General features: G+C 44.0%; 1 protein-coding gene across 1 annotated transcript; it reads right to left on the bottom strand.

Annotated features, from left to right (window-relative positions):
- Positions 1–156: 156 nt before the first annotated feature.
- Positions 157–16,980, bottom strand: NIPAL4 (NIPA like domain containing 4). Its single transcript, XM_081901086.1, has 6 exons — positions 16,526–16,980; positions 8,141–8,389; positions 5,211–5,267; positions 3,606–3,696; positions 2,568–2,728; positions 157–1,727 (listed from the first exon to the last, which is right to left on the bottom strand). The coding sequence occupies exons 1-6, from the start codon at positions 16,569–16,571 to the stop codon at positions 1,123–1,125; spliced, it is 1,209 nt and encodes a 402-aa protein (XP_081757212.1). The 5' UTR covers positions 16,572–16,980; the 3' UTR covers positions 157–1,122.
- Between the last annotated feature and the right edge of the window lie 3,966 nt (positions 16,981–20,946).

The raw sequence follows: 20,946 nt of genomic DNA, 5'->3' as shown, positions 1-20,946 counted from the left end.
GGGCAAGATTCTTACCACCACAGGAATGAATACTGCAGTCGACTGATTCTCCTTATGGTTGTATGTACACTGTAAGGTAAAAGGTTCTCAAACACCCTTGGTTAGATGGCTGACCCTTTGGTACAATGGCAAAAGCTAACAGAAATACAAATAGCATTTTGTCTCACCAGAAGTTTACAAGGGATGAAGCATATTTCACAATTTTGCATTGGCTGTTATGCCTTTTCATAATACATTATTACATAGGCACTATAGTACAAGAAATGGGACCGCTATCAGAATTGTCCTCTTGATACACACTGGCACTGTAAGACAGTTGCTGCACTATCAGGGCAATAGGTTAATGGGTTAATTCCATCCACGTTTAAGCAGAACAACTTAATAACAGTGGAAGACCAAAAAGGCACTAAAGGGTAGTATGCATAGGCAGAAAGACCCATGTGATATTGTCCCAGTGAAATTGTTCCCTCTTTACCATACAGATGAGGCAATCGCACGATGGTGCAACCACCCCTTCATCAGGAATTGTCAGGCAACAACAGAAAGCTAGTTGTCTGGGAAAAGAGTCCTTGCATAGCTTGATATCTGATCTAATTGGCTCATCAGAAGAATGACTTAAGTTATTTTCTGTTAACGCTTTCAGTAGAGGACTGAGTACTCAGGGTTGAAAAAGGCCACAAGAACTTTCCCTGAAGTTTCACAGGTCATGGACTTCAAATCTGAATGCTCTTTGTGGCCTCACAGCACCTCAGTATAGCCTCTCAAGGGAAGATCACACTGGAGGAGACAACATCATGCAAAGGGGCCAAGAAGCAACCACAGATGGAACCAATCCCCCCCCAAAAAAAAATGATTAGTGAAAACCTGCTTGTCTGAGGCAGGCACAGTCAAAGCAGTCAAGGCAATTCCAGAGTGTGGGGTGTGCGGTGACATTCCAAAGGATGGGGGGAAAGGGTTACTGAGACAAAACATGAGAGAGTTAGTTCACGGTATTCAACTTGGTTGCTATTTCTCAGAAGATGCGTATGCGTACCCGTTAATGCAAAATATAGCACATGCCTGTATTACCTACACACAGTTCAGTCCAAGTTCCTGCAGCTGCAGGATTGTTGCTATTAGGTTTCAGCTGTAGATCATGAATACTTTGGGTTTGTTGTCAGCCTTGATTTCTGGATTATCCAGCTCTATCAGGATGTTCTTGTCGTCCTTGACGGCTGGGGCCTCGTCAGCGTTTTGAAGGGTTTGTGGCAGGTTCCTCAAACTGATGTCCATATCTTTGAAGGCATGGAGTAAAAAGACCCCTAAAATAATGGTGAGGAACCCACAGACTGTCCCAATGATGTCCACCACAGACATGGTGACCCACTCCTTAAAGAGGATGACTGAAGTGGTGATGACAATGGTGGTAAACAGCACGTAGTAGATGGGGAAAACCATAGAGGTGTTGAAAATGTCCAGAGCTTTGTTGAGGTAGTTGATTTGGGTGGTGATAGAGGCCACCAATGTGAGGACGAGAATCCAGGTGAGTGGGTCCTTAAGAACAGGCCAGTGAGCAAAAAAGCCTTTAATGGCGATGCCTAGTCCTTTGACTGAAGATACTGAGAATGCCCCAATCACAGAACAGATGGTGAGGTAGATGAGAATGTTGGTCTGGCCATAACGTGGGGCGAGGAAGAAAATCAGAACCAGGCAGACTGCCAACAGAATGCTGGCATAAGCAAGGAAACCTGGAAGAATGAAAAGAAGGGGGGTCAGGAATTCATCACCAGGTTGCGGCAGTTTTATGAGGAGCTGAGTACAAGTTGTGGCAAGGCAGTAACACACCACTAACAGGTATAAGGAGTTCAACTGCAATAGAATCCTAGCTGTAAGAAATGAGAACTATTCCACCTAATCAAATGGAACTAGGTGAGGCGAGTCTGCCAAAAGGACTGGCACAAAATGCAGAAAATAAGCACATATAAGGGCAGGATCCAAGGAAAGACATGTGCACGAGCTCTAATTCATGCACCAAAATATATACGCAGAAGACCTATTTGGACATCTGCCTGAACAAGGTCTTAGAATGGAGGTGGCTCACTCTCAACGTGGCCCTCAAGATGTGGCTCCCATCACCCCTGACCACTGCCACTGCTGGTTGAGTCCAACAACACCTAGAGGGCCACAGGTTAACAATTCATAACTTAAAATCATGGGAGGGCATCATGCGCCCAACATCACTGGGTACACAGGTTCCTCTTTAGACCAGTGTGTGTTTTAGTGCAAATAGTTTGAAGAGGGTTTCAAAGTGTGCTCTCCACATTTAACACCCTTGCATGTCCAATTTGGCAATGGGGCATGAGAGATCTGTGAAGGGGGCAATGTCTCCAGGAAACAGCAGCAGTGGTGCAAAGACATTTCAGGTGATGGCAGTGAACCACAATGCTCACAAATAGGATGACAGCCACACAGGGGATTCAAAGCTGAAGTGCCATGCCACTGCCATCCCACCTGAACTAGGAATTCAGATAATAAGCTACAATTATAGCTGGTTGGTGATACCTTTAACCTTCTGCTTTTCTGGTTACCTGGCTCTTTCAGTTTAGAGGCCATTTCGTCCAGAGTGGTGACCTCCTCCTCTTCTGGAGCATGAATCACAAGAACTGTACTACCCACAATGCTCAGCATGCAACCGAGTTTGCCCAGGAGATTCAGCCGCTCTCCAAGCAGGTACGAGGACAAAATGGCACTGGGTAATAGGGGAGAAAAATCAATAAAATTGCTTTGAGGTAATCAACATACAGAAAACTAACAAGAAGTCAGAATATATGGTTGTCCCATTAATAACAGCCTTTTATAGAACTTCTTCTTTCAGTGACAGAGATATATATGCAGTATTTGGACACTTCAAATCAGAATCAATCATCTAATGGGCATGTTCAGATGCTCATATATTAGCTTAGTAAGCTGATATATTGATGAGCTTTGGGTACTCTCATGAAACCGGTTTGCTCCTCCAATCATATTCTAGCTGCCATGTGTATCAGTTGATGAGGAGCACAGAGACGGAAGAGGGGAGCAACTGCACCCACACATCCCTTCCTAGCAGCCCTAACACCCTTGAGGTTGATCAAGTCTTATCACAGCTGGGAAGAGGAAAACACTCCCTGTAACTTATTGACTGACTTCCATTAATCCTGAGATTAATATTTAAGGGGTGCTGCTGCAATGCGTCAGGCTGCCACCACCACTTTGCCCCCAAAGGGAGTTCATCCTTTGGGACCACTACTTTGGTGTCTCCACAACTCCCATCAGCTCCAGTTAGAATGGGCAATGGTCAAGAATGACTGGAATTTCAGTCTAAAACATCTGGAGGGCACCAGGTTGCTGGTTGCTGTTTTAAATGAGTGCTACATTAAAGTCACCCCTGTGTCAAAAAAGTATCATGCAAGATCTGCTTTTGGGGGCGGGGAACAGCCAGGCTGAAGCAAATGTTTGGCTTCTGTGTACTGGGAGAACGTTATCAGGCTACTTTTCTGTTTGCATGGCCAGTCATGTTACTACCACTGACATTTACAGACCTAGAATAAATATGGGAGGACAGAATAGAAATAAGAGGAAATCACCTTATGAGCACGCTCAGGGCTCCGAGCGGAGTAACAATTGTTGCAGGAGCAAAGGCATAGGCGGCAAAGTTGGCAGCTTCTCCTCCACCCACTGAGCAAACAGCCAAAGGATAAACAGAGAACAGGTAAATTACAATGAGTGCTATTCCTCCTCAAGCGTTTTTGCTAATCTTGTTTGCATTCAGTGCATAGTTTGGCCCAATGAAAAAGAGCACTGGAGTTAAAAACCAGGAGAAAGATGGTTTTACAGCAATCACTGTTGTGTTTTCATTTTTTTAACAAGAAAAGGCATCTTAAGAGTCATGTTGTAGATTCAAGGAACTCCGTGCGAAAAGTATTGACCAAATATCTCCTGAGTAATGGATCAGAATCCAATATGGTGGCAGATGTGCCCAGCCAATTTTAGAAAATGGACCCAATCCTAGCAAACCAGACAATGCTAAAATGACTGATCACTGCCTTGGGTCAGTAGCTTCCAAAGCCTTGGAGCACCTTTAAGAGTGTCATAAGCTTTCATGGACTAGATACAGGGGTAAGCAAACTTTTTCAGCAGGGGGCCAGTCCACTGTCCCTCAGACCTTGTGGGGGGCTGGACTATATTTTTTGGGGGAAATATGAACTATGCCCCACAAATAACCCAGAGATGCATTTTAAATAAAAGGACACTTTCTACTCATGTAAAAACACGCTGATTTCCAGACCGTCTGTGGGCTGGATTTAGAAGGCGATTGGGCTGGATCCAGCCCCCGGGCCTTAGTTTGCCTGCCCATGGACTAGAATCTGCTTCAAAGTCCTTCTGAAGTGGACTCTAGCCCATGAAAGCTGATGCCAGGGGCAGCAACAAGGTAGCCTCCTACATCTCCCACCACCCATGAGGCAAGGTGAGGTGACCACCTCAGGTGGCAAGATCCACAGAGGAATGTACTGCCTACTGCTACTGCTGATGTGGCAACAACAGCTGTGTCACACTCCTTGGAGGCTGGATCTGCCACCTCCTTAGCAGCTCCCCCACTCCATGCCTCTATAGCAGCCTCTTGGTGAATAGGGTGCACTGCTGGTCTCCTACCCATAGGGAGGAAATGGTGGGAGCTGCCCTATTGCGTCTCTTGGACACAATTCAGAGCAGGACCTTTTACTCCCAATGACAGTCTTTGATTCCCACTTCAGCCATCAGATAAGGTTGATTTGATTCCCCAATTTGTTCCTCATGTAGATCTTAACTCAACCCTTCTTCCAGGGGGAGGGCACCATTTTGTGCTTTGTTTCATGTACCACTATGTTTTGGGTTGGCCCTGGTGATGATCATTCCCTCTACCCCAGCCTTGGTGATGAGCTCTATACATTTCAGTCCCCACAGGGAAGCTGAAGAAAGCTGAATGCATGCTTCATGCAATGGTGGTAAAGACTGAAAGGCCTTCTCCATATAGTTTAGTTTGATGACCTAGACATTTCCCATGTCATTGTGGGTAAAGGCTCTCAAATATCACTGTTAGCATGTGGCGCACTACCAATGGAAATGGCCTCCACATGGTAGCAGTAAAAAGAGGGAAAGTGATAAAGATTTGATAGGAACAAATCCAGGCTAGTGTGAATAACCATACTTACTGGTCAGCAAGCCAGCCCACCACAGCCAGTCCCTAAGGTAGCCATGGCCTCCATCCCCTGGGAAAGCAAAAGGCACACATGCTTAGAGACTTCAAAAGGAAATAAGAACCACATACTAGGTAAAATTATATAGAAACAAAAAGAGATAAAACACATGCAAACCAGTGGGTTCTGGGTGCATTTTTAACTTCCTTCCCAGAATGACAAGAAAGCATTTCATGTTCAAGATAATTATAGAGCACATTTTTGACACACATCATCATATGAATTTTAGCCATCCCTCCCTCCATCTTATATCCTGCCTTTTCTCCCAAAGAAGCCCAGAGTGGCATGATGGGATGCTATGATTCTACACATGACTGTGGCCTGATGGGAAGTCTTGCACATGACTGTGGCCTGATGGGAAGTCTTGCTCCTAAGCTTCGCTTCTGTACATAATGCTGCACAAACCATTCTAATACTAAGACATTCACTCACCACCTTAGCATGTTCAGTTCACATTGAGTTCAGGAAAACATTGTACCTGACCCGTTCTTAATGCATAGTTGACCACATCTACGGATGAATGCTATATCAATCACGAGTAAAAGTTTAATAAGGAGGTTTTCACGCCTGTCCAATTCTGTGTTCCCTTTCCCAGCCTTTAATCTATTGGTGATTAATGCTTATATGCAACCCTTGTATTGTATTTGTGTTGACCAATCAGCAATAAGCACATACGTGGCAATGCTGTAATATTCAATAAAAGAGACACCCCGAAACTTGCTCAAGAGGTGCCTCCCAGATGACGCTCGCTACCTGTCTGTCGTTATTTCAACCCAACAGTGGCAAACACATAAATAATAAAAATGCAATCAAAAATAAAGCAAAACATATTTAACATTTCAAAAAATGAAACACAACAAAACATGTAACAAATCATGTGTCTAAACAGGCCCACCAAAACAGAAAATTTTCTCACAGGTGTCTAAAAGAATACGATGGTGTTTGCCTAATGCCATTTGGCATATTATAATGCTTTTGGCCCAGGCCCTTTTGCACTCAATACTAAACTATGACGGGGTGGAGAATCTACTCTGGCTGGCAGGTCAGATCATTATCTCCCCAAATCTATATTAGCAAACCCTGTTTTCAGGCTTCCAAAAAGCCTGGTCAGTGTAAGAACAGGATGCTGGACTAGGTGGGCCATTGGTCTGATCCAGCAAGACTCTTCTTATATTTTTGTGATTGTGATGCTACCCTAATCAAGTATTCCCCCTCATATGTTTTCCATTGCATGAGACTGGGGGAGGGGGATGACATCAAGGATGCACTTGAAAGATCCCAGTGCCTCCATTAGGATCCTACCCCCTGACCCTACATGCTTTGCAGCTAAGTGCCTGCAGCTGAGAACCAGCTCTACTTGTGGAAGCTCCCTGCAAATTTGAGGCCTTGATCTAAAAGCTATTTGTCAATGCATATCAGTATAGTGACTCCCACCATAGCTAACTGAACGTTATTACTATTCATAATAATGATATCCTAGTTTTAGAACAAGACATGACACTGAAAAACAAGGTAAAAAAAAACTTTGTTGGAAAAACACAGAGTGAGATTATCAGCTGCTACACACAAGAATCCCGATTCCAGTATTTTATTGGAAACCAAAGCAGCTTAAGACTGAAAATAGGTACTGGCAAAACAGGAAGCACCACCTATCAATAGATGTCAGACTTTCAGGAATGTTAAAATGCAAGAGAAAGAGGGAGGTACCTAGATACCATGACAACAAATATGGCCCGAATGCCTAGATGGGCATGAGATTAGATGGGGCAGATACAGGGGAAGAGAGTAGAACAGCAAAGTCTAGAATCTCCATGGTCCTGTAAGAGCTATAGAACCTGTGTGTGCTCTTCGAGTTTATTTCCTTTTAGCAAGGACGGCTGATATTTTTCTTAGAGAAAGAGCTAGTCTGTTGCCTTCAAGCTTTGCAAAACAGGGGCATTAAGATATTCACTGGAGAGCCTCCCTGCAAGTGCCTCGCACTACCACCACCATCCAAGGTGAGACGAGTTACTTCCAGAAAAAGAGTCTACTCGGTGGTGGCATCCCAGGAGTGGAATGCTGAAGAGGTTTGGCTGGTGATTACATTATTGTCTCTTCAGTGTCAGAAACTGTTCCCAAATTTATTAGGTGCCATTTTAATCTTGCTGACTTTTTTGCTGCTTTTATAATTTTGTGGATTTCGCATTATTCTATTTTCTCCATTTTTAAAATTATTTTAGTAAACCATCCTAGGAAGATTATTGAGTTGAGGTATAAAATAGATTGTGAATGAATGAACCAACCAAAAAATAGATTTAGTTAAATGCACTTGGGGACCCGCTTCTTCATTTTCATCGTATCTGCATGGTGTCGGTGTTGCTGTTGAGACTCACCTTAGGTCCAGCTGTAACAAAGTAGCGCAGAGATAGGTTGCCAATGTGGTGCTTTCTGGATGTTGGACTGTAATTCCCATCAGCCCCCACCCAGCATGACCAAAGGTCAGGGTTGAGGCAAGTTGAGGCAAGTTGTTGACCAGCTACACCTGCCTTCATCTACCAGTTGAAGTTCAATGAGTTGGAGAAACGTGTCATACAGGCACACTCCCTAATGAACTGTGATTGGCTGTAGTTGCCTGTTCAGGCAAGGATTTACCTCTGTGTAATGTGTAGGCAAAGGCCTTCAGAATCCAAAACACTTTGAGGCTCAAAGTCAGATCTCTCAGCAATAGCCAACATGATACCCTCAAGATGTGCATGACGATTCCTGTCAGCCAGTGGTCAGGACTGATGGGACTTGTGGTTCAAAACATCTGAAGGGCGCCATATTAGCCAGCCCTGTCTCAGATACAACCAGAGCTCGTTCAGAAAATAATTCCTCACCCACCTCCTGAGCCATTGAAACCATACCTGCCCTGGTGCCTCCTGTCTCCACAAGCCGACGCAGTCCTTTTTTCTTAAGGATGACGCTGCTGCCAATCAAGAAGCTGGAGAAGATGGCCAAGGCCAAGCCAATGTAGAAGCCATATTTGTCTTCTATCTGTACCATCCAGTTTGTGTTTAAGGTGATATTATTGTGGGGTACGACTGTTGAGCTGACATTCCCAACAACCTGACAGAACGTCTGCCCAGAAAGGCATGTCAGAGCTAATAATGAACCTGGGAAGACAAGAAAATGGGAAGAGGGCAGAAATTAAGACTTTAAGCAAATAATACATTTGCTGCCTTTATTTTACGTGTCATGCTCAAAACATGCCATTATTTAGGTCCTTTGCTTCCTTGAAAGAAGAAAAGAAATGTCCTGCTAGATCACTAGAACATGATTGTTCTAGAACATGCACAAGAACACGGTTAGCTTTTGCACTTATTAGATTTCTAACAGTTCCATGAACTAATAAATGTCGTTACTGTATGGATGATGGAAGTAAGGGAATGTTACCTGTTCATCAGAATTCCCTCCTATGAAGAGCCTTAGATGTTGCCCAAAAAACAAACTGTACAGCTGACATAATGCTGTATGTCTTACAGTCTGTCTTACAATGTATTGCATCATATAAAGAGAGCATTTCTCAAAATCTCTTTCATACACTTGTACTGAATCAGTAACATTTCATCACTAACAAATCATTTATCAAAAAATATAAAACTGGAAAAACTTGACTGAGCTGCGACTGAGGATATTAACTAACCCCCCTTTTTTGCAAATGCAAATAAATCATGATTTACAGATTTATATGGGACTATATAACTGGTTGATTCAAACAATCAAATCTCATCTTAATAAACTAAGATATGAACACACCTTTTGTCCACCCTGGCAGCCCCTTCTCTACCCCCTTCATGGAGTTTATAATGAACCATAGTTTCCTGTTTCCTCTGAACCAGGTTACTAGCTTTGGAACAGGCCAGGTTATTAAACTAACTTCAAACTGAACTTTAATATCCCAACTTGTTCCAATGCTGGTAATCATGGTTTCTTCGTTCAGACTAAATGGGGAAGTGTGGCTAATTAGAGGCTTCCTGGTTTGATCACTCCTGCCACAAAGGAAGGAGTGAAAGGGATGCATTGCTCAGGAGAAAGGCTTGTTGAAATCTCAGCTTACTAAGCCAAGACATGATTGTTCAAATTGTGCCAACAAATGCGGTATCCTTGTTAAAGCAACAACACTGAGAAAGGCTCAAAACTTGTGAGTTTACCTTTGAAAATGAAATAAATAAATAAATAAATAATAAATAAATAAATCCTACCTCAGCAAGAACTGAAATAAGTTAACTAAATAAAAGTCAAAGTCAAACTAAACACTAGTGATACCTAGGTGCCATAGCTCTGAAGTTTGCATGCATATATATAGTTAACCACAGCCTGCTGAGTCCGCATAAACACAGTCACAACAGCAAGATGTTCCCACAGTTGCAAGTACAAGGCCAGTCACACCTGGAATGGCCTGAGCACGATATGAAGAAGGATAAGTGAGTAATTGTTCTGTGGCCAAGTAGAATACCTGACTTAGGCACGCTTTGTTCACACAAGCTAATAGTGACGCAAGAAATCATGTGCTTGTTTGCTTGCTACAGTGGCATAAATGCTTTGTATTTTGTGTGCTCGATTTTGGAGATATCCTGCTGAGTCTCTGTGCAGCAATTGAGAAAAAACTTTTACTTTTCCACCCACTGTCTCTTTATTGGCCTGGGAGGGACAGCGTTTTGGACTTGGTACCGGTAACACTATCATCTTCACATAGGAGAGAATAAAATATTCCCAATGCAGTCAACATGCTAGATCAGTGGTGAAGAACTTCAGGCCTAGGGCTGAACACAGACCTTCAGGCCTCTCTGTCTGGCTTTGGGGTCCTTCCCAGCCTGCATCCCTTTATTCCCAGCCTACTGCCTGGCTGGATGACAGACAGAAGTGGGTGGGTACATATGTAGAAACCTTTATTTTAGGAAGGTAAGACCTGTTTCTCCACCCATTGTTGCCTCTGGTCCCACCCAGTACCACAGACATGCGGCTCATGAAGAATTTGAGCCTTGGGCTGAAGTAGGTTCCCCTCAGGCTGGATATAAAACCAGGGAGAAAGGAGAATTTTTGGAGCATTGAACTGAAACACACACTCTCTCTCAGCACATACATACGCATAGACTGCTCTGCAAATAAAGCATGCAACATAGTTTTAACTGGAACGAACACAGATTCAAATCAAGTTTCATCAGTTGAAATTTTTATCAGCACCCAGATCTAAGGTGTGTCAGCTAGCGTGGGTGGGGATTGATGAGCCTCTGTGATTCCCAGACTCAAGACACACCCAAGGCACCAATTCATTAACACCATAATACAAGACAGGTGGAAACGATTACACCTCTTCCATCTCTACAAAGCCACTCATTACTATAAATATCCTTCTTTTCCGTGACTAAACGGATTATGGATGGTTGAGGTGCAGAGTACAAACCTTACAACTCAAATAAGGATAGGTTGGGCAAAGATTCCTAAAGGTAAACTGTGGCCAAAGGGCTTGACAGCACCTGATCTCCATGTGTAGGTTCTACTTTGCCCTCTGGAACAGGAGAGAAAGGAGAAGAAGCAGGTGCTGTCAAAACTTGTCCAGACCTTTGTTTGAGCTACACAAAGTGAGTGACACCTAAGGACTCCAATGCTTTGTGGAGGATCTGGGTTAGGGCAGACTGATACTTGAACTATCAGAAGCAAAGAGGGAGGTGAAACATTCTATAATGTTACCAACTGATTAAAAAATGTTGTTTGGCCTGGGCTTGTGCCTTTAAAAACAGTATGATAGAAGATAGCAGGTGTCCCTTTTAATGGTTCAGAGATAAACACTATAACCTGCTAATGGCTGCCCCCATCTGAAAAAGTGGGTGGCTACAATACAGGAAAAGCCTCATGGTTGTTGTACCTCTGCTATGAAACCAGACCCTCCAAGTGTCCCTATTTTCAAGGGACATCCCTGATTTAGAGAAGCCATCCCAGTTTCTGATTTGATCCTGGAATGTCCTGCAATTCCTTTGTTGATGTTTAGTCGTGTCCGGCTCTTCGTGACCCCATGGACCAGCGCACGCCAGGCATCCTGTCTTCCACTGCCTCCCAGTTTAGTCAAACTCATGTTCATAGCTTTGAGAACACTGTCCAACCATCTTGTCCTCTGTTGTCCCCTTCTCCTTGTGCCCTCAATCTTTCCCAACATCAGGGTCTTTTCCAGGGACTCTTCTCATGAGATGGCAATTCCTTAGGTTGTCCTTATTTCACTGGAGAAATGTTGGAGTGTAAGAAGTTATCTGGCCCCTGAGGCGTCTGAAGGCAATCCTGTACAGTATAGGGAAGGTTTTTTAAAAAATGTTTTAAAATGTTTTTATACAGGGTAAATCTTTTAAAAGATGCCCCGTGGAACATAAGTACTCTATATCTATGGGGCCTCTTTTAAAGGACTCACCCTCTATATGTTGGAAGCTGTCCAGAGTGGCTGGGGCAACCCAGTAAGATGTGTGGGGTATAAATAGTAAAAGTATCAGTACAGAATGGGATGTCCCTATTTTCATAGGAGAAATGCTGGACAGTATGTGAAACTAGTGAACATGGGAGGTTTATTCTGTACCCTGCCCATTGGTTTTCAGGATATAGGTGATAAAAATATTTTTAAACTAAATTGGTTATTTAATCAGGTTTTTTTAAGAACCCTGAGATGTTTTGTGTTTTGTTCCTTGCTATTACTGTTTGTTTTGTACATGGTCGTTTATTGTAAATCCACTTTGCTGCACAGGCGCTCTGATGAAAAAAATTGTTGGCAACCCAGACCCTTAAAGGAAAGGTTAAAGGAAATGGTGCGTACCCATTTGCAAGAGCTCTTTAAATGAGAGGGAGAGAACATATATACCTATGGTCTGATAAAACAGGGCAGGATTGTAGCTATGCTACAAATACAGTAATGCAAATGTGGCGTGGTGTTTTGACACTGGCAATTTGCCTGATACAGACCAGTCTTTGTGAGCCTGAAAACAAACAGTGAATTCTTATCTCCAACATACTCACAATGCCCTAATGTCATGTAGCCTTTTCCTTCCTCGGGGATTGACAAGAATACCAACATCCTCAAAAGCCCAAGTAAAAAAGAAAGGAGAAGGGGGAGGATTGAGGCCAGTTACAACCACACCAATTTATTTGCTCAGATTCTGCTGCATTCTGTGAGGGGAAATTCAAAGAGCGCCACCAAATTTCAACCCTTTGCAAGAGAAATGAAATGGGATCTGGGGCGTCTTCTGTCTAGCCAAGGTGATAATGCTAAGGTGTAAGACTCCTGAGGGAACAGAATGGACTGTACAATTTCAGACTGTGGGGAGGGGGAAATCAACTTTTTTGGGGGGAGGGAGGAACCTGCACAGAAAACCAGCACAGAAGAAAGTGGGCTGAGATACTATTTTTCTCCTTGCTGTAGTAGTTTTTTTAAAAAAAGTTTGTTGATTGAGTACATGCGAGAGTGATAAAAAATGGGTAACCCTCTCCCCCAACTACAGCATGAAGCAGTAAAAAGGTAAAAGGTATAGGACCCCTGGGTGGTAAAGTCCAGTCAAAAGCAACTATGGGGTTGCAGCGCTCATCTCGTTTTCAGGCCGAAGGAGTCAGTGTTTGTCCATAGACAGCTTTCTGAGTCATGTGGCCAGCAAGACTAAACCGCTTCTGGAGCTACAGAACACCGTGACGGAAACCAGAGCGCACAGAAATGCTGTTTACCTTCCCGCTGCAATGGTACCTGTTTATCTACTTGCACTAGCGTGCTTTCGAACTGCTGGGTTGGCAGGAAGCATGAACTAGTATAGCCCACTTGTGCATCATAAGATTCTCTCACCTCAGTCTACTGTGTGTGTAGATCAGCCCTTCGAACTTCCATAAAAATCACAAAGGGCAGAAGTAAACATCCAAATGTGCAGTTTAACTCGAAAGTCAAATTTCCAGTACAACTAACAATGTATTTACTCACAAGTAGGTCTCACTTTCAATAGGACTTGCTCCCTTTTAGGTTTGCAGGTGTTGGCTGTTTTTTATCAGAAGCATTTTGCCCTGTTCTTCAGCCAAAAGAAAAAAGAAAAAAAGGTACCCAGAGGAGCTTACAACTATAATGATGAGACCCACAGGCAGCTGACCCACAACCCACTACCTTCTCAGGATACAGAGTGCAATATGTTGTCCAGTGAGCAATTCAAACTCAAATCGCTTGTCTCTTTACACCTTGGCCATGTTTAGGGAGGCATCTCTATACTTCAATGGCAGTGTCACACACAGCAGCAGACATCTGGAACAATTCCCAGTCAATAACATTTTTAGTGAATTCCGGTCTTGAAAACATAGTTTCTAATTTTCAAGGAGAAAGTGATGTATTTATTAAAGACTGATGGCATCTCAACAAAGGTCAAGGCCTTTAATTATGATGCCCACTCCATAGCCTGCCATCCCCGCCAACCAAGCCAGATATTCATAAAATCACAAGCAGGTAAACCAACTGCCATGAAAGTATACAGGATTATCTGTTAAAGGAGAGAATGAAAGAGTTGTAAACTCATCAAAATCTGCCATACATCTTTCTTCCTTTGCTCTGTTTTTTTCCTGAGTAAAAATAAAATAAAAGCTTAGAAAAAGTATGCCATCCATTCCGTCCTAATCTGCAGTGCAAACTTCTTTGAAATTGATAGATTTTAAAAATCTGTTTATTCATCTTTGGATCCCCTTGCTGTAATGCCTGACACCAATAGTCACAAGCCAAGCTGATACTCAAACACTTGACTGAATCCCTGGAGGCTAAAAAGCCAGCTATTACTTTTTAGAAATGTTTACTGTGTATTAATTAATTTGATGCACAAACTTTGAGAAGCAAATGGAATACATTATTAACAAGCTCCATCTTAGTTAAAGAATGGGATAATATTTTAGCCTCCGTTTCCAATGTATCATTAGATTATAAACGAAGCCTCACACAAAAAGAGATTTTATTGGATTCCATCATGATTGCATAAACATGGACTCTCAGTGACAACATGCTGTTGGAGATGCAGAATGAATAAATATTGTGGAGAAAGAGTTAAACATTTCAGAAGATAACATCATTTTAAACTATATACTTAATACAGTATATGAGGCTTGACTACCAGTCAGTGTAAATGGATTCTCTACGAACTCACATCTGCAAAAGGATTGATACTGATACATTGGAAGGATAAAAATATGGATGAAGTATCCTTTAATTAATGGATAGCTGACATGACAACTCCTGGAACCCATGAACAGATCCCTTTCAGATGATCTGACATCTGGCATGGACAAATTTAATGATACTTTGGAACGTTTTTTATCAAAACCATAGTGATACATGAATCATCATATACTGAGGGAAACAATAATTCTATCCATCTACATACTACATACTATACTATATAGTTTTGTATTTTATTGTTATTTTGTTATTGCTGTTTTCCTCTTCTTTTTAAAATGTTTTTAATATTTGGAAACCCAGCCAGATGGGTGGGGTATAAATAAGAAAATTATTATGATGATTATTTCTTTTTCCATTTTATATTCTTTCCTTCACTATTTACTTTAACTCACTATTATAACCTCAATAAAATATAAATATTTAAAAAGAGCCACAAGCCAATAAAGCCACATGAATCCAAGGAGCAGCTAACAGAAGATAATCTTGAAGACTTATGGGTCATATGCTTCTATTGTCTTTTACAGCCTATTTCACAAGAAGCCTATGACAAAACAGACTCATGAAAGCAGATGTGGCTTTTGATCCTGTTTCAAAACATTCTTAGCAAATTACCGTAAGCAGCAGCGGAAGGGCAGCAAAAGAAGCCATCTCTATTACTTTTGCTTGTGAATGGAGGGGGAAATATTATACCCTTTTGGAAGGTGAACACGGAACCCTAATCTGAGCAGCACCACATTGTTCTGTAGGATTCACAAGTCACCACTGCTTTTCACCATTCTCACCACCCACTTAGCACCCTAACCCTTCCACTGCTCCCATAACCCTATCCTGAAATACTCAGCCATAATTCTCAGTCAAGCCAGCACAATTTAAGACAAGGCAGCTATTATACCAGAGCATGAGGGAAATCTTCAGGGCTTTTTCCACTTTCTTATGAACTTTCTGTTTGTGGACATGATAATACTGGAGTAACTGCCTTGAGGGCCATTATGTTCCCAACCTCCCATGCTTTAATCTTTCCTTTGCCCTTTTACCTGTGGGATGAACCTCCCAGAGATTGTCAGACTACATCTCCCATTGGCTACACTGGTTGGGGCTGATAGGAGTTAGAAGTTCAACCTCATTGATACATCAGGGCACGCAGCTCACCTGCCACCAGAGTTCTTGTTGTTTCTCTAGGGGTGAACAGCTCAGTGCTAGAGAGTCTGCTTTGCATGCAGGTCCCAAATTCAATCCCTGGCATCTTCAAGTTGAGCTGGGAAACTCTGGGGAGCCACTGGGAGTCAGTGTAAACAATACTGGACTAGACTGGCCAAGGGTCTGACCTGATACAATGCAGCTTCTCATGTTCCCACAAGCGCTCACAAGAACTGCCTCTTCCATAAACGGTAGAAGAAGGAACTATACAATTACTTCTAATTCGATCTCACGGCCACCTCGCTAGTTGAAGTAAAACACTCCCGGGGAAATCCTGCTCTTTAAGTTTGAGTTTCACCTGCAAAGGAGGAGACTGGCCGGGCTGATCGTGAGAACGAGCCCCCTCGCCAAACAAGCTTCTCCTTTTTGTTTTTAATCTCTGCACCTGCCTCTACAGGCGTACTTTGCACAATCGCTTGGCTTGCTTGCTTGCTTGCTTGGCGACCTACGGGCACCCGGAGGGAAGGAGACAGAGGAAGCTCCTGCAATCGCCTGGAGAACCGAAGGAGAAGAAAACGCCACCTTCCCAAACCCCACGGTTACGCAAAGCAGGCCACTCTTCGGAGCCACACAGACCTCAAGGGCGACGTGGGGCAAGAGGTTCTGAAGACCTTATAAATTTTCTGATCTCCCTCTTAAAATGATATGTATTCCAGCAAAAGGGGGCAAAGCGATTATTTTATTGGGTTTGTCTGCCAGCGTGGGAAGGACCGATCCGTTTTTTGGACCAGGAACTCGCCTGATAGAGATGGAAAGGTCTCCCTAACCTTGGGAAGTGGAAGCAGGAAAAGAAGAGGAGGAGGAGGAGAGCAGCCGAGCAGCCCCTTCTCTATCTCCCTCCTCGTAACCCGCGTGCGGCGGCCAAGCGAGCGCTCTTACTCACCGTTGGCGCAGCTACTGTTCACCCAGAGCGGCTCCGGTCGCTCCATGTGCTCTTTCCTGCCGAGGCTCAGCAGAGATCAGCGCATCCCCGGGAGAAGCGACGCGAAGAGGACGCGGCTGCCGGAGACGGGACCCAAGGAGGCTGTGGGTGCGATCGTTTCTTCCGCGCCGCCGCCGATCTTCGCTCGCTCGCTGTTCCCAGAGGAGCAGCGCAGCCCTGCCAGCGAAAACTCCAAGGAGTCTCGTTTGGCAAGAGCAACTTCAAGACTAACAAATTATTGGGACGGCCTCTGCGCGCTCTTGGCTCTTCTCCCTTCGTCAGAGACTCGAAGTCGACCGGCTGGCCTCGCCCCAACCTGTGGCGAGCGGAGAAGTTGCCCTGGGCGAGAAAAGAGATCACACCTGCCCCAGCCGGATCCACCACTCCTCCCGGTCCGGGTTTTCTCAATCTGACTCCGTCTCCCCCTCTCCAGAGGAGGGGCTTGTGCCCACGTGCTCTTCGGCGCCTACGCGCGTTGCGAAGCTTCCTTGCCCTGGGGCGAGTGGGGGGGGGGGCAGCACAAATCCGGCAGGTGCTCGTGACTCCCGGGGTCAGATGCCACACATGTCGGGCTTCCTTGTTTCATGGAGAACCGCTAAGGTGAAAATGGGGCGGGGGGTTCTCAGCTCTGCCTGGAAAACAGACACTTCCACTTTGTGTGTGCGTGGACGAAGTTTCTTTAACTTGCACTCTAAAAGTGGGAAATCCACGAAGCCCCTCTGCCAAAAGCAGCAAAATAAAATGGGCCTTAGATGCCCAGGTCTAGTTCGCACATGTTTTCCCAACACATATATAAGTCAGGGGTGGCTGGTGCTTATTGGTACCAAAAATAGGTGGAGCCAGAGCCAGTGACAGACAGAGCCAAGTCACCGGTGGAAGTTTGTCCCCAGCTTGCCTCCCTGTTGAGTTCTGCAAGGGAAATCCAGAGACCAAGGAGGAGGAGGAAGCTGACAGGCAGCGTCATCCCCTGGAGTGGTTGTAAGAAGTAAGAAGGCCGAGGAAAGATTGAGGTTGGTGGGGTGGTGTTTGGTTAGCCCTAATGAACCAGCCCCCACTAATATAAGCTCAAGTTTGCACATCTATGTTTGTTACTTGCCAGCTGCAAACTAAAGTCTTGGATGTGTGGATGGGCTGGTGTGACAGATATTGCCAGCACAACTTTCCTACTGCCCAAAGTCAACTCAACAAATTATTTCAGTTGATATAGTTCACACATGTGGCTAAGCAGGGCTTTTTCCCCAAGCCAGAACTCGTCAGAACTCAGTTCCAGTCCCTCTCGGGTGGGCACACTTGCCATTATAAGAGAACAAGGGAGGCGTTCAGCTGAGTTCCGGCACCTCTTTTTCTAGAAAAGACGCAGTGTATTATGTATGATTCATGACTCATCAAATGTAGGTATGAATGTGTGAACCAGATTTCAGTGTGGAGAAAAGGGGTGTACAGAGATGACGCTCACATGGATGACATTGAGCTCAACCAGTGCTCACACGTGGGAATAGGGAGGAAGGACTTTCAGGAGAGGAGATTGAATATAGGGACTATGCTCTTGGGTTGCATCCAGAAGAAGTTAGCTGTACTTAGGTCCCATTGAAACTGGTATGGTTAGTAATAGCTAACCCAAGTCCCCTTGATTCTGTTTCATTTAGCCTGGGTCTGACCCCCTGTGAGTTTGTTTAAGAAGTGTTCGGCAAGCCCCAAATACTGTTTGACTACACTGAAATGAAAGGCTCGGACAACAGTGTTGAACTTTATTCTCACAGAATGCCTGGAGCAGAAATCAAAAGCAAATAAGATCCTTATTTCTTAGATAACAAAACATGTGCTAGCTATGCACGTACACCATTGAAACATCCAATTCCCACAGAGAAGGTGAGCAAGTTTATAGACAGGGACTGTATGCTTTGTATGCAAAAGGTCCCGGGGTCCAATTTCAGCATCTCCTATAGACAGTTCTTGCTGGGCTGACATTTTATCATCAGGTCTAGGCCCTGCTGGGACTTTCCATCAGCTTGAGTGGCGGCTGCTGTGCAGGACACGCCCCCCCTTGGCATACCTTGTTCTGGTGCCAGAAAGGAACAATAAAAACTACAGCTGTCAGGGTGGTGGGCTGTGCTGCCAGTAAAGCTGATCCCAAAGGATGCTCCCCTTTTCAGTGCTTTGGCCCATCCCCTTTAAATTAGTTTCATAGGCTATGGTTGAAATTGGTTCCCCCCTTCTAGGCTGTTTCTTTGTGATTTTCTTTGGACCATTTCCAGGGTATGGGACTACAGCTGTCCTGGACTGGTGTGAAAGAGAGAGAGGGACAGTAGTTTCAGGCCCTTGGAATGAAAGTCCAGCTCCGCATGGAACTATGCCCTTCCTGGGGGAATGATTTTTATCCCAGGTGACACCTGGCCCATGGGTCATGCCTGATATCTTTAACACTAAGAGACACCGAAAGCACCATATCCTGTGACATAAGACTTGCTTGTATTGCTGAGAGGCTGTGTGTGAAGTGCTTCTGTTTATGCAGTATGCACCTGGAAAGTCTTGGGCTTGGTGGAAATTGGGGTATCCTTTCAATCCGAGTGGCCAGTCTGCTACAGGGGCACCTTTTGAATGATTTGTTATTATAATGATGATACAATTAGAGTGCCCAATAGATTGAAGTTCTTTAACTGAAGCTATTCAACCTCATTTCCTATCCTACACATTGAGAGAGAATGACTTGTACCAGGTCATCCAATTGACCAAGCTGGCTAGAGTTTTTTGTACTATTGGCACAGTTCCTCCCTCTACCAAATTCTTCTTTCTACAGGTGGAAACGGATAATAAATATTCAGTGTTTACATGCCCGCCAGAGGGTGGGGAAAAAAAATCATAGATATTCTTCTCTTTCCGTATTAGATTGTTCTCCTATTTGTGGTCCAGGCTACAGTATTTGAATTTCAAGCAATTCAAACAGTATCATAACAAGAAGTATGATTTCCCCCTACCTGATGCAGTTTGGAATGGAAAAGGGATCTGAATACAGTACATGCATTTGACAAATGAGTCCCGTTTTACAAGTCCCCCCTCCATCCCTCCTAATGAAACTTCACTGCAGAACACTGGTCTCTTAGCAATGCAGCCACACCTGAAATACTGGTTTGGAAATGGTGTGCTGTGAGGCTGAGGCAACTGTAAGTATCTGGAGTGTAGGTTAACACAGGTTTTTGTCCCTTCTGGTATGTTCTTTGGCTGTATGGGGAGATATGGAACAACTCAGGGTACCAGCAATCGGTCCCTCACCATACTGCACTTTTTGCCATTGATCTGGACATTCAAGGATAATTCCTCCTGCAGGAGGCTTGGCTCAACGCTCGGGACACAGGTGTATGAGAGGGTATCACACAGCAAAATCAGGTGCTTTGAGGCATTGTGAAAAAGGAGCATTGTGATGGGGTGTGGTTTCGGCTTCTCACATTCGTAACTAAATGGGAGGTCCCATCCCCCACCCACCCAGCTCACTTGGCAATGTGGAGGGGTTATATCCAAGAGGAATCACAGTTGCAAAAGTGGTTAGTGATCTGTAAAGTGATACAGGCATCTCTCTCTAACATGCTCTGCGTGAATATTGTGGTCGGTTGTTTTTATTGTAAGTTTTTGAAAACAATACTTTTTTTTAAAAAAAGGTTCATTGCTAAATTTTTCATTGTGTGGCTGTAACAGAAATTATTGCTTCCCTGGTGAATATTATCCAATTGCTTTGGAGAAATGAAATGGCCATGTTTGCTTTCCAGAGGGGAAAACATTTTACACACTAGTACTGTAAAGGAGAGAGGACTTAACTAAGCTTACGAAGACTGACATACACACAAAGCCATTATTTTTGTGTGTGTATATATGTGAGAGAATGGTGGTCTGAGGTAAACTACATTTAGCCTCAGTTCCCTTCTCCGTCTGCAATAGAAAGATAGCTCTTGACTATGTTGAAAAGGTTACTGATATACTGTATCTGAAATTCTCTGAACAAATAATCTCAGTAATCTTTACAACAGCCCTCGACGGTAGGTTATTATTACTAGTATATCCATAAACAGGGGGAGGGCTGAGAGTGCAGTGTACCTAGTGCTCATGTAACTGGGGTGAAATTTGCTAGGGAGATTTACCTCAGCCCACACTTTCTGTGAGCTCCAGTGGCTATTGTATTCTTGCATTCAGAGAGGCATGAAAAGGGTGGAAGAGAGGTTGGCTTCACACAGGTGCAATCTCCAATTGCTTGAAAAAGCCCTGGAGAGAGGGAACTTAAATGGCTCTAGAGAGGCAAGGACTTTCAGTCTTTGCAACAGATCCATGGGGCAAGACTTACTGGGGATGAGCTACTGTGCTTGTTAGGCCTGACATTCCACTATGGGGTGGTT

The sequence above is a fragment of the Podarcis melisellensis genome, assembly GCF_964234715.1.
Source record: "Podarcis melisellensis genome assembly, chromosome: 2".
Classification (NCBI taxonomy): Eukaryota; Metazoa; Chordata; class Lepidosauria; order Squamata; family Lacertidae; genus Podarcis; species Podarcis melisellensis.
The sequence above is the reverse complement of the archived record's forward strand: the minus strand, read 5'-3'. Positions and strand labels throughout refer to the sequence as shown.